The sequence below is a fragment of the Lucilia cuprina genome, chromosome 5, assembly GCF_022045245.1.
Source record: "Lucilia cuprina isolate Lc7/37 chromosome 5, ASM2204524v1, whole genome shotgun sequence".
NCBI classification, from domain to species: Eukaryota; Metazoa; Arthropoda; class Insecta; order Diptera; family Calliphoridae; genus Lucilia; species Lucilia cuprina.
In genome coordinates, this window is record NC_060953.1 from 43053025 (window position 1) to 43066533 (window position 13509).

The window sequence follows — 13509 nt, forward strand, 5'->3', positions numbered from 1 at the left end:
TCGTCTATCACAAAGTATACAGAGATGTCACTTTTGACATTTGAAAAAGTCTAAAATCAGCTTTTGTTTGATATTGAAATTGTTTGGTGAGAAGAGGTATATAAAATACAGCTAAAAAAATCATTGAATTCGTTTTGTGCGAAAGAGAGGAAAATAGCTTTTTGCTCGTGACGTCTCTGTATACCCTGTGTCGTCTATAATCCGGCTAAATTTTAAGATGTATTTTTGATAACAATTATGTTTTGATAACTATTGATATTAACATTAATATATATATAAGACCTGGTTCACACTGGGAAACTTTTGTAGAGAAACTTTTGATTTTTGCGTGTGAGAGAAAGAGAAAGAAATATCAAATATCAGTGTGAACCAGGTCTAACCGAGATAGTGACTGTTTACACTGGGAAATTTTTGGTTTTTGTGAGTGAGAGAAGTAGAAAAAATATAATTTTGTGTATTTCTCTCTCACATAAAATCAAAAGTTTCCCTGTGTATACGGGAACAGACATAATCAACCCACAACCGTTAGCTTCTGTATATAAGCATTTGCTTCTGTATATAAGTATATAAGCTTCTGTATATAAGCTTAACATTTTGCCGTACTTTTTGTTTATGTTTAACTAATTTGTTCAAATTAAACAAAATAAATTATGAATAATTCAAAAATAAAGAAAATGCGCATACCAGTTGAATTGAGGCAATTACAAAAATCACAAAATGAACATGGTTTGTTATACTGTACATACATATATTTATTTAAAAAGGTCACTTCATCTCGTATATGCTTCCAACAGGCATAAGTTGCAACACTTTGTCCAGTTCCCCAGATGATTTTACGGCTCTAGAAGCTTATATACCTGGTCCTAAAGGTTCGCCATATGAAGAGGGTACTTTTAAGATGTCCATAACATTCGGTGAACAATATCCCTTTCGACCGCCAACCTTTAAATTTATTACTCCCGTTTATCATCCTAACATAGACAGTGGTAAGTGCTTTGTACAAGGGAACTTAATTATAATTTATTAACACCTTTAAAGCGGGAAAAATTTGTTTGGATCTTTTACGTATGCCGCCAACTGGGTCCTACAATCCTGCGATTACTTTGGAGTCTATATTGTTGTCGATACAACTTCTATTGGCCAATCCTAATCCGGATGACCCTTTACAAGGTGATGCTGCCGATTTATTTAAATCGAATCGTGATCTTTATAATCAAAAAGCTAGGGAGTTTGTTAAACAACATAGCTGCCTGCATGAAGACATGAAAGTTGTTGATAGCGGGGAAGTTAAGGAAAACGATGTTCCTTCTGGGAATCAAGAAGTGAAAAAGAAAAAGCTTAAACTTAGCTACAAATAACAAATGATGTAAATTTAAAATGTGTTGTTAGAAATAAAGAAATTTTATTGTATTTATATAAAAATTAAGTAAACTACAAAATAATTTGGAAATGGCTTTTGGGCAATACTTCAAGCAATTTTGTTATAATTTTACTGCAGGTTGGTCAGGAGTTCCCCAAGGCAATATATAAATATTTTACCACACTTTCTCCAAACACTTGACACCCTGCAAAACAAAGAACCAATCCAGCGAAAAATTTTTATGACATGGACTTACACAAATTCCAATGTATAAATAGAAAGGTGATCGATTATTCTACAGATATCCAAAAACCGGGTATCTCATATAAAGCAAATAGTATTCAAAACTGTGCTTATTAACCGGTTGAAACCCCTAGTCGATCACCCTAATAAAAACTAAAAGCGGGTTAACTTTCCACGTAAATTTTTGTTGGGCACTAGAATTGAAATACAATTTTTTAACATAAACTTAAAAGATGTTACAATATTTTTATTGGTATGTTTTTAGTTTTAAATCTCAAAGACAATAAAATTTCGAAATAAAAGACTTCGATAAAAAAATTTTGAATTAATACTTAGTGAAGTCAATGTTTTTGTTTTGAATTAAGAAAAATGCAAATAAAATATAAATTATAATAATAAAAATTTCAAGTTTTTAAGCTTCGTAATAAAGATTTTCCAAGTAGTATAAGATTTGTTTAAAAAAAGAGATTCAACTAAATTTAAACTGCATGATATGAGGGGGAGGCAACCAACTCTATTACAACTTTTTTTAAGGCTAAAGATTCAAAAGAAATTAATGACGTTTAAGAAATAATGCTAAATAGAACTAGTTTTAAACAATTAGTTGCAATAAAACATAAAAATTCCCATACACACAAACATTTGCTCTAAAATCAATAAAAAGGATGGCTTGGTATAAATTGTTTGTTTTAGCTTGAAGGGGATGATGACGTGTAATCAATGAAAACTTATTTATGTATCTTGATGTTTTTCATAGAATGCATCAAGGTATTTTTTGTACTCCGTCTGATCGGCCCACATCATCGCTGCCTGCGCGTTCAAGGGACTGTCGTTGTTGGGCTCACCCAATAGAGACTGTATGGACAAGAGGATGGTGCGTACATCATACAAAGCAGACCATTTGTCCTTTAATATGTCTAAACAAATGGCACCTTGTAAGTCCACATTAGGATGAAAGCAGGGTGTTAGAAATTTTACTACTGGCGGTGCATACGGATACGAATTGGGAAATTCCAATGATAAACGATATTTTTGTGTAGCGTAGACTGTATTCACAGGTCCGGCTATGGTGCCAATCCACTTGAAGATATTCTCACCATCGGGAAAGGCCGATATGCCCTTTTCGGTGGTCATCATTAAACTCATCAGTTCTTTTTGCAGTCTGAAATTAAATGCCTTATTTAGAAATGTATGCAAAATATACATACTACTTTCGACTAAATACCTTTTACTAACAGCATGATTATCCTTTATAGGTACTGAATCATCATTATGCTTAACACCCTGAGAACCGCCTGAGAGTCCACTATGTTCAGGACTTATATTTTGTGCCATTTTTTTATTATTCTTCAATTTATCTATAGATTTTGTGTAATAAAATTTAATCGAATGTTAATTTTTCCTTTCAGCTTTCAATGATTTTTTCCTTGTTTGTATACTTTTTTGTTTTGTGCAATTTTATGGATTTTTTCCAAGCAAAAATTCGTATGGTTTTCTTTTCTTCACTCTATGTTGTCTATTCGCTTTCTTCTCTTTGTACGCTTTGCATTTTGAAATCTCTCTTTTTGACAGATTTTAACGTTATAAACAAAATGGAGACTTCGAAAACACAAAGAAGAATTTGGTGGGAAAGTAGAACTACAAGAAAACAAACGAGAATATGAAGGGTTGTATTAAAACAGTGTGCACTTAACGATTCTATAATTGACACAAAAAGTCGACTTATCGACTTTTTTAAAATTTCACTATTTACGACCATTTCCAACATTTCTTCCGTGTCCCTTTTTAACAAGTATATATTATAACTCCTTACCCCATGTATATAGAGCGCTGCACTTAACAAAACGTCAGAAGAAAATTGTAAATTTTTTGTTTATGTTAATGCATAGGGAACAAAACGCCGATTTTATTACAACTCACAGATAATTTTATTGAATAAGTGACGTATTTTATAAAACCCATTATAATTAAAAGTAAATAAATGTTATTTACATCTTGTTGTTGTTACAACTTATAAATTTATGTATCCTGCCGTCAGTCGCTTGTTGTCTGCAGTCTGTATTGCAAATTGTATATAGATCAATATAAAACATATGCTTTTCGGAGTTTTTTTTATTAAAAGCAACAACAAGAAATTAACATCAAAACGAGTTTATAAAAGGCAATAGCTGATTATTGTTGTTTTAACTGTTTTGAACTTTTAACTGTCAAATGTTTTTGTTTCAAGAAACACAAATAACGACTGTTGACAGATAAACATTTCTTAACAAAAACCAAATATTTGTGGTTTTTGTACAAGTAATATTTCTTGTACTTGTGTTATCACTTTGTGTAATTAATGCTTCTTAAAACTTAAAAAATTGTAAATATTATTTTTAATTCAAACAAAACAAAATTCTACTCTAGAATGGATGATTCAAATGGCTTGATTTATGGCCTAGAATTACAAGTAATTTTTATTTAGTTTTTACATTGAGAATTCTAAACAATATGCAATTTCCTTTTGCAGGCTCGAGCTTTAGCTCCACAGCTGGCTGAAAGTAATGAAATTCGATATTTTATTGCGACAAATTCTTTAAAGCCCACAAATCAAGTGCATTTGGTTGAGTACAATGAAGAAAAATCGAATATAACTTCAAAAATCTTTGAACATTCAATGGGTGAGGTGTGGAAAATTAATGCCAGCCCACATGATTTGCATGAAATTGCTACCTGTTACAATGAACAGAACGGGAATAGTTTTAAAACTAAAGCGGCTATTTTGACATATAGTGACGGTGATGCTAATGCAGGAAATGTTGGCATTAAATCGGAATTTTTAGAGTGGCATAAAATGGAAATATTAAACACAGAAAAATATGGTGAAAAGGTTAAAACTGTAGAATACCACCCAAATCATAAGGAAACATTGGCCTGTGTAGTGGATAATAAAATCGTGCTATTTGATCGTGGTGAAGCGGAAAGTAGACAAATTGCAGAGGTAACATCAACGGGATCGGCTACGAAACACATTAATCCATTTAATACGGGTAAATGGTCGTACCACCATCAAGGCCAACAATTTGTAGCCTTACATGATACTCATGTTAGAGCCTATGATATACGTGATCCTCAACATGTAACGTGGTCCATAGAGGAGGCGCATGGTCAGTTGGTACGTGACATTGATTGTAATCCAAATAAACAGTGTCATTTTGTGACGGGCGGTGATGATGGTTTTATAAAAATATGGGATTGTCGCCTGCCTAAAGAACCGGTATTTGTACGTAACGATCATTCGCATTGGGTTTGGTCCGTACGCTTTAATACATTCCACGATCAGTTAGTTTTAAGTAGTTCAAGTGACTGCAAAGTCTTGCTAACATGTGCCGGTTCGGTTAGTTCTGAAGCGGTAGAAGAGTTGGCTATAAATAATCCTAAAGAAGAAGTACATCGTAAGTATTTGGCAGATGGCTTATTGCAAGCCTTTGATCAGCATGAAGATTCTGTTTATTGTGTAGAATGGAGTAATGTCGACCCTTGGATATTTGCCTCGCTTAGTTATGATGGTCGTTTATTAATCTCAAAAGTACCCAAACAATATAAGTATCAAATTATTTTGTAATTATTGGTATTTTTAATAAATCGCTAAATTATATTAGTTTTATAGAGCTAAAATATTTCCTATACAATTTACTTAATTTAACTAACCGGTATCCTCAGAAGTGCAATCAGATGAATCATTGGGATTTGTGGTCTCTATCGAACAAACTCTCTTAATAAGTTCATTCTCTATGGGTTTGCCATTATCGACCGCCTCTTCCATTTGCACATACTCGACCGTGGTGGTGGTGGAAGAGCTGGGTTTATCCGTTTCATTTTGTTTTTTCGAACATGTTGGAGCAGGGGAGTCGTTGTTTTTACTAACAATAGAAGAAGAGACTTTTCTAACCTCGGTTTCATCTTCAGCCTCCTCAGCTAAACTGCTTCTCTGTGGCTGGGCCTCGGCATAAGCTATGGGATATTGATGGCTTAGTTTTTGTTTAATGGAACGTATCTTTCGAAATATATAATCTAAATCCTTTTTCATATCGGCCAATACCTTACAGTGTCTTTTAAAATCATCGTTAGCCTGTTTTAAACGACTTTGTGACAAGGCATTACAATTTAAAAGCATTTCATTGGTTTTCTCAAAACGCTGCAACCTAAAAGTAAACTTGATTTAATTGTAACTGGAAAAAATATGTAGAGTTTATGCTAGCAATTAGCCTACATTTGTTTTTGAGCTCTTATCATAGTTTCAACATCACTTTGATTAACTAATCCAGCTAATCCTTGTATAAAAGCTTCACCAGCTGTATAGTTGTTGAATCCATCCATGCTAAATTCACTTTCTGGTGTTACGTCCTGTGTGACATCATCATTGTGTAAAGTGTCGTTCGGTTGGTAAGAGATTTCATTACTCATTTTTTTGTACAAAATAATATTGCAAATCTGTGGTATATGTTTTTTTTTTTTTGTTATGAAAATTTATTATTGATTATTTTTGTTTACATTTTTTTTCGGACAAAAACAAAGATATCAAAGTGTTGCCAGATTGAAAAAAAATGTTAAAGTAACTATGAAGAAGAATTGACGAGCAGCTGTTTATAAATTGTTAATTGATTTGACAAATAAAAAATTATTTAGTTACTTTGATGGCTCAGTTAATAAATCAAAATTGCATTTTCTAAATATTGTGTATTTGATTTCAAATTAGTTTCAGCATATAAACATTTCGCCTTAATTTAAATAAAACCGTTGAGAACAAAATACAACTCTAAAATGTTTGGGTACTATCGAACAATTGTGACGTTTGGGTAATGAGTACTTTTTAATTTAAATACCAACTACTTTGTTTGGCTTGTTATTCATTTTTTAAATTTCAACAGCGACGCTTTGTTTTTTTTCTCCGCCATTCTTGGCAGCTGCAGGAATTTTTGAAAATTGTAAAATGTTTTAGTGATTTTTCTGAAAATTGTTTCTAAAATTTAAAAAATATTGAGACAAATAGAAAAAACAACAAAAATGGCACAATTACGTGATGCTATAAGTGTAAGAACCACACGTTTGAACAATGTTTTACTGGGTAAAAATAAATTGTGATAAAATTTTAAGCACAAATAAACATTTTTTTAATATTTTAAAGGAGGAGGACGCAGTTATGGTGTTAGTGCTGCTTTAGCGGAAACCATGACTCGTGAGTCATTACTGGATGCCTTTAATTTACTATACCATGAATGTGACAAGGAAACGCTGCGCAAGCGTGATAAAAATATTGCAGAATTTGTCAACAAATGTAAATAGATATGATTTCCTTTGAAATATGTTATTCTTTTATTATTTCTTCATTAGATCGCAGTATTATGGAAGAAACTAATCGTTTGCGTGTCAATGTGGAAGATTTTAGTGTACGCACCTTGATCGGTAAGGGTTACTTTGGAAATGTTCATTTAGTAGTGGAACGTCTTACAGGCGATGTTTATGCTATGAAAAAGATTAAGAAGTCGGTGGTTACCACTTCACAAGTTAAAGAAGAAAGAGATATTATGTCCAAAAGATGCTCGGAATGGATAACTAATTTACAATATGCTTTTCAGGTAATTTAGCAGCAATCCTATACATTTGGAAATTTATAACAATTATTTTTTTGTTATTATTAGGATAATGAGCATTTGTATTTGGTTATGGAATATTTGCCTGGTGGTGATCTATTAAGTTTAATGTCTAGACACGGTCCTTTCGATGAGCCTTGGACGCGTTTCTATTTGGCGGAATTGACCTTAGCCATACATGCTCTTCATGAAATGGGCTATGTTCATCGTGACATTAAACCCGAGAACATACTTATAGATCGTTTTGGTCATATTAAGCTGGCGGATTTTGGAAATGCTGCCGCCCTAGATCGTGATGGTCATGTATTTAGTCTATCACCGGTTGGCACACCCGACTATATAGCCCCGGAGTTGTTACAAACGATTTCAACGTATAAGTTGACTAAAAATATGCATGATGTAAGTGGAAAATATCTCAAGTTTGTGAAACTGATACTACATAGATTGAAAGATAGACAGTTGAGTGGAAGTTTAGTACTTTATGCAGAAATTGTTCAGTTTTTTCATTAAAGATTAGGCATAGACTCTTTGTTAAATAAAATTTTAAATAACATTAATTTTTCTTCACTTACAGGTAAGTTGCGACTATTGGTCTATGGGCATAATTGGCTATGAACTAATTTGTGAAATAACACCTTTTCACGAAGACAATGTTCACGAAACCTATTCAAAAATTCTTAGTCACTGTGAGGAAAGCAGTCTCAAAGAGTTAATTTCATATCCTCAGGATCTCAAAGTATCAAATAATTATAAACATCTTATTGAGTCTCTGGTAACAAATCCCTCAAAGCGCTTAAACTACGAAGCTATACGTAAACATCCCTTTTTTGAAAATATCAAATGGGAAAATTTGCGCTCAGAAGTTCCTCCTATTATACCGAAATTACAAGGTAACGATGATACGTCTAATTTTGAGGATGTACAACGTAAAAAAACTAAAGTGGCTGGTCCAAATGCTAAGAAATCTCTAACAACCATGATGGGTTCAAATGAGTTTTGTGGTAAAGATTTACCATTTATTGGTTATAGTTTTGTTCACATGGAAAGAAATGAAGTTGAGGCCGGCGCTATTGAGGATGCCAGATTTACGAAAGTGAATAACAAGTTAAAGGAGTTGCAACAGAAGCACAAAGAACGTTTGGGAGAAATAACACAGTTAAAGCATGAACTTTTACGTGCCGAACTGACTGCAAAACAATCGAATACTCAATCGAAAATATTGCAGGATACCAAAGATGAAATCACAAAAATGAAAAATATCATTAAAGATAAAAACCTTGAAGTGGCCAATTGTCGTACACAAATTAAAACTTTACAGAGTTCATTGAAAATTGAACAGGAAATGTGGGAAAAGAAAGAAGCCACCATAACCGATCTATTGCGTATGAATCGTCAAAAGTATGAGGATGCAAAGAATGCTACAGAATCTCGTTATGAAAAACGCATAGCTGAAAAGAAGGCGGAAATAAATGCCATCAATAAAAAGTTAGACGAACGTGAGGCGGAACTTACGGCCAAGGTTGAGGAATGTGCTCACTTACAGGAGAAAATGGAAAATTACAAAGAAATGCTTAAACAACAAAAAGAACAGGCCCAACGAGATCTAGAAGAGTTCGAAAAGAATAAAACCCATTTGATTGATATCTATGAGCAAAAATTAATCGAATTGCGCAATAAGTTGAGGCATGAAAAGGACCATAAGTCACGTTTGACTATGGAACTGAGAGATGTCAGAAGTGAGTTGGACGATAGTATTATATGCACCAAATCCACGGAAGAGGCTAAACAGGCAACAGCCAAAACAACTGATGAAATAATTAAACGTTTGAATGAAGAAATTAAAGCCAACAATGAATTGCATAAACAAAATACAGAATATCAACAAAAATACTCAGAAATGCAAAAACAAATGGAAACACTGCAGCAGGATGTAAATCGTTTAGAAAGAGAATTACAAGTAAGTTGTAGTAGGCTTTAGGTCGTTGTAATAAACAGAAAATTATTTTTTACATTTTTTCCCTAAAGGTGGCTGAATGTAGTAAAAATTTAGCCGAAAGCAATTTAGTTAACCAAACTTCACCCTATGAAACAGCCCCCGGCTCTCTAACAGACATACGAGTTATTGAAGAACAATTACGTGCAGATTTGGAGACAGCCAAAGAAAACGAAAATACACAAAAGGCCCGAGCAGATAAGTTACAAGATATTGTGGCGAAATTAGAAGAAATGTTGGAACGTTTTAACGAACAAAGTCTTTCACCCACTAAACCATTACCAGCTCCCCGTAATGGTGGTGGTGGTGGTCATGGCCATCAAATACAGTCTGTGGGTGATATGTTGGAAAAACAAAATGAAAAACTTGAAGATAAACTGGCAGCTGTACGTGAACAAATGATTGTTGAAAGACAATCGGCCCGTTCTGCCAATTTAGCTTTATGGAAGGCTGAAAAACAACTCGAAGAGGTGTTGGCCGAAAAGAAAATGACCCAGAGACGGATGGAATTGACAGAGGAGCGGATTAAGAAAATGCAAGCAGAAAAAGAAGAAGCCATACGTTTGGGTAAACTAACGGAAGAAGCTAAAAAGCAGAAGGAAGAAAGAATTGAGGAAATGAAACAGGAAATTAAGGCTTTAAAGGCGGATATACAAAAGGAACATCGTATGTGGGAAAGAGCTGAACAGGAGCGCATGAAATGTAAATCTGAGGTAGGTTATCTAATTTTTTTACTAAAATAAAATTTATTTTTAGTAATTTTTATTTCAATTCGTTTAAAAACCCCACAAATCATAAAACGATACATACCACACGATCCCTTCAAATATAAATTTGTTTTATTTTATCTTTCTCATGTAGATTATTGAACACATTTCAAATTGCAAAAAAATGGAGGAAAAATTAAGCGAAGTCCGACAAAAACTACAACAGTGTCAAAAAAAATGCGATAAACTCGATGTGGAAAATAAAACTCTTATTAAAGACATTAACGAGGAAAAAGATCGCCATTCAAACACTATCGATCAGTGTTCAGCATTGCAAATACAATTGAAAAATCTACAAGACAATTACGAACGTTTAAAATATGCTTGTACCGTAACCGATACACAATTAACTGAGGTGGAAACTATGTTGGAAAAGGAACAAAAATGCAATAAATCGCAACAGGAAAAACTGGATCAATTGTATGCTGCTGCCCGTAAAAAGGATGAATTGCAGGCTCAGCTCAAGAAACAATTGGCCGAAGAACAATTGCAAAAACAAGCTAACGAAACAAAAATTTCAGATTTAACTAGCGAACTGCAAGAATGCCGTTCCAGCTTAGAGGAACTACAACGAAAATTCTCTAACCAACAACAATACGCCATGGAACAAACAACAAATTTGTTTATAACACAAGAAAAAGTGGAAGTTTTACAGAATGAAAATCAAAATATACAAGCAGTTAATGATAATCATCAGCGTGAGCTATTACTGTTAAAAGAAGAAAATGCACGTATTTTATCGGAACTCTTTATTGCCAAAGAGGAGTGTCAACAATTGCAACAAAATCTCAAAGATGTTTATGGTCAAAATAATGAATTGCAAAGTGAGGTACAAGATCTCAAGAGACAACAAGAGGAAAAGGAAAACTTTTATTTACAAAGAGACATTAAATCCGAAGCTACCTTAGCTCAGCATAAAAAATTAATAGATTATCTACAATTAAAGGTAGAGGATTTAACACAAAAGAAAAAGAAAACTTTGGCAGATAAACTATTTGGCACTAACAATTCTTCAAACTCTAGTAAAAAGGAGAATATGGGACCTTCTTCGATAGAATCTTCAATACTTTATCGCACTTTACATGAGGAATTGAAAAGGGAAAAACTCAAATCAAAATCCTTGCAAGAGCAATTAGATAAATTACAAGAAAAACAAAATTCGCTTACAATGAGATCACCTCTGAAAAGTAAGGAGAATCAGGCTGAGCAAAAAACACGAACCCTTACAAAATCTCCCAAAAAACAAGAAGAAAATAGAATTTCTCTAACAACAGCTAATACAACATCACCAAAGAAAAATAACCTTGACATAGATGAAGTTGAAGGAAGTGCCAAACATTTGCAAGCTCATCATCGTTTTGAATTGGCTTTACAAGAAACTAATATAGATGCTGTTAATTGCTTAGCTTGCAAAAATCCCATTATTTCGGGAGCAGCCTTTTGGAAATGCCGAGAATGCAAGAATGCGGCACATCGTAAGTGTCGTAGTGATGTGAAACAAGCTTGTGGTGATGTAGGTGCCATTTTGGCAGCTTTTGCTAGTGAACCGGCAGCGGAATGTTTGGAATCTTTAGGCATGGTAGCCACAGCTCCTTTAGAAACCGATTTAGATGCTGAATCTGTTGGAAAATTTTCATATGAAGGTAAATTAGATGAAAACGATGAGGGTACAAGTTGTAATGATTCTTTGACGCTTGCTAACAAAAAGTACCAGGGATCATTGGTATTTTCGGTACCACAAAATTATACCGAAGACACTTTAGAAGTTGCCTGTGCCTATGAGATGGAAGAAAATAAAATTCTTTTACTTGGCTGTAATACAGGTCTGTATGCTTTGCATTTGGAACAGCAAAAATTAGTGCATATTGCTGGTGTTGATGCTGTCAGTTGTATAGCTATTTCTCAGCCTTTGGCTAAGGTTATAATGGTGGGCTCAAATGGAGAATCCTTGTACCAATGTGATCTTAGACACTTACAATCACGCTGCCAAGCCAGTGCTTGTTTAAGACCAGCTTTAGAGGCTTCAGTTTTGGATCTTCCGTTTGCCAATAGAACTTCTACTGAAAAATGGAAACTTGTCCAAATATCACAAGAAAGTGAACAGCCTTTAGACACCGTGGCCATTGCCTCTACCTCTACACGTATTGTCATTCTCAAGTACGATGTAAAACAACAGAAATTTAAACCAGTTCGTGCATTGGATACTGCTACTCCTGTATCTTCTATATTCTATACACGTCACACGGCTATTGTAGCTTCAGATAAATTTTTCGAAATCGATCTTTCGACTTATGGAGCTGAAGAATTTGTAGATGTTGCCGATCAATCGCTATCGCACACACAAAATTGTCAACCGGTGATAGCCTTGCGTATATCGAAACAAGAACTGCTTTTGTGTTTTATGGAATGTGGGGTGTTTGTGGATGAATATGGTTGTCGATCACGGCCCTACGACCTTAATTGGGAATATACTCCTTGTGGTTTTATGTATCGTGCCCCATTTCTTTATGTGGCCCATTTCCAATCTGTTCAAATTATACGTTTACATCGTTCATACACCAATGAAATGATGACTGCAGCCGGTGGTGGTGCCGCCCAAAAAGACTTGGATGCCGATGTCGATGATACAAACAGCGGCGGGCCACAATTGAAACGTTCCTATATACCCTTCTATATGCCTACACTACTCAACGAAAGCGGCAAATTTAATGCCTTCATGCTGGCCATTCAAAAAACTACTGGACTTCAGGAGATCTATCATCTTGATGCTCTACAAACCTTTAGGCAACAACACAATGAATCAATAGATACTATTTCATCTATTGCCACTTCTGTGACATTGGATTCAATGGCAACAACCACTGAATGAATGTAAAAACATTATTTGTTTATTTTTTCCATGTTGCATGTATTTGTATGTTACATGTTATTTTCTTTGGTTATTTTATAAATTTTTTGTAAGATTTTTTATAAATACTACTATGCATATGTATTATTTTAACTAAATGATTTTTTAAACATTTTATTTATGTACAAAATTTTTAAATAAAACACGGTTAAGAATTTATTTTTCTAAATAGTAATAAAAGTCATTCGTTTTTTCTTATTTTCTTTCAATTTTTGAATGTCCGACTGCTCGCTGTTCCTACTCCTACATATATGTATATACCCTACATATGTAATATCCATTTTAACGGACATAAAAATATAAACAGTACTTTTATAGTATGAAGTTACTGTTATTAACCTATCAAAAAGCTGATAGCTATGATATTACATTACAATCTAATTTTCATAATAATCTTTCATTCAGTTAATAAAATTACAAATTCTTTTTGGCTATTATTATCATTCTTTAACTCTGCTTTAATAAACATCAATAACAAATAATATTTATCTATAAAACTTTAACAATTTTTCAACAAAAATGTTTGTATGAAAAAAATACATTCAAATTGCGCGCCATTCGAAAAAACACAGCCATCTTTTTATCTACATTATTGCAAAAATCCC

At 33.5% G+C, this 13509-nt stretch overlaps 5 protein-coding genes across 5 annotated transcripts; 3 read left to right on the top strand and 2 right to left on the bottom strand.

Moving 5' to 3' along the window:
* Window positions 1-249: 249 nt before the first annotated feature.
* LOC111683501 (probable ubiquitin-conjugating enzyme E2 31) lies at window positions 250-1426 on the top strand. The gene is made up of 3 exons (XM_023445580.2): window positions 250-726; window positions 795-986; window positions 1039-1426. The coding sequence occupies exons 1-3, from the start codon at window positions 651-653 to the stop codon at window positions 1356-1358; spliced, it is 588 nt and encodes a 195-aa protein (XP_023301348.2). The 5' UTR covers window positions 250-650; the 3' UTR covers window positions 1359-1426.
* Window positions 1379-3164, bottom strand: LOC111683498 (ubiquitin-conjugating enzyme E2 C). The gene is made up of 2 exons (XM_023445576.2): window positions 2829-3164; window positions 1379-2765 (listed from the first exon to the last, which is right to left on the bottom strand). Exons 1-2 carry the CDS (start codon window positions 2936-2938, stop codon window positions 2336-2338), a joined length of 540 nt encoding a protein of 179 aa, XP_023301344.1. The 5' UTR covers window positions 2939-3164; the 3' UTR covers window positions 1379-2335.
* Window positions 3165-3807: 643 nt separating this feature from the next.
* Window positions 3808-5260, top strand: LOC111683489 (EARP-interacting protein homolog). The gene is made up of 2 exons (XM_023445563.2): window positions 3808-4052; window positions 4113-5260. Exons 1-2 carry the CDS (start codon window positions 4011-4013, stop codon window positions 5205-5207), a joined length of 1137 nt encoding a protein of 378 aa, XP_023301331.2. The 5' UTR covers window positions 3808-4010; the 3' UTR covers window positions 5208-5260.
* On the bottom strand, window positions 5199-6161 carry LOC111683490 (kxDL motif-containing protein CG10681). The gene is made up of 2 exons (XM_023445564.2): window positions 5856-6161; window positions 5199-5787 (listed from the first exon to the last, which is right to left on the bottom strand). The coding sequence occupies exons 1-2, from the start codon at window positions 6047-6049 to the stop codon at window positions 5289-5291; spliced, it is 693 nt and encodes a 230-aa protein (XP_023301332.2). The 5' UTR covers window positions 6050-6161; the 3' UTR covers window positions 5199-5288.
* A 183-nt stretch (window positions 6162-6344) lies between these two features.
* Window positions 6345-12980, top strand: LOC111683483 (citron rho-interacting kinase). Its single transcript, XM_023445556.2, has 7 exons — window positions 6345-6710; window positions 6771-6920; window positions 6977-7221; window positions 7285-7635; window positions 7811-9193; window positions 9262-9942; window positions 10091-12980. The coding sequence occupies exons 1-7, from the start codon at window positions 6650-6652 to the stop codon at window positions 12863-12865; spliced, it is 5646 nt and encodes a 1881-aa protein (XP_023301324.2). The 5' UTR covers window positions 6345-6649; the 3' UTR covers window positions 12866-12980.
* The last annotated feature ends 529 nt before the right edge of the window (window positions 12981-13509 follow it).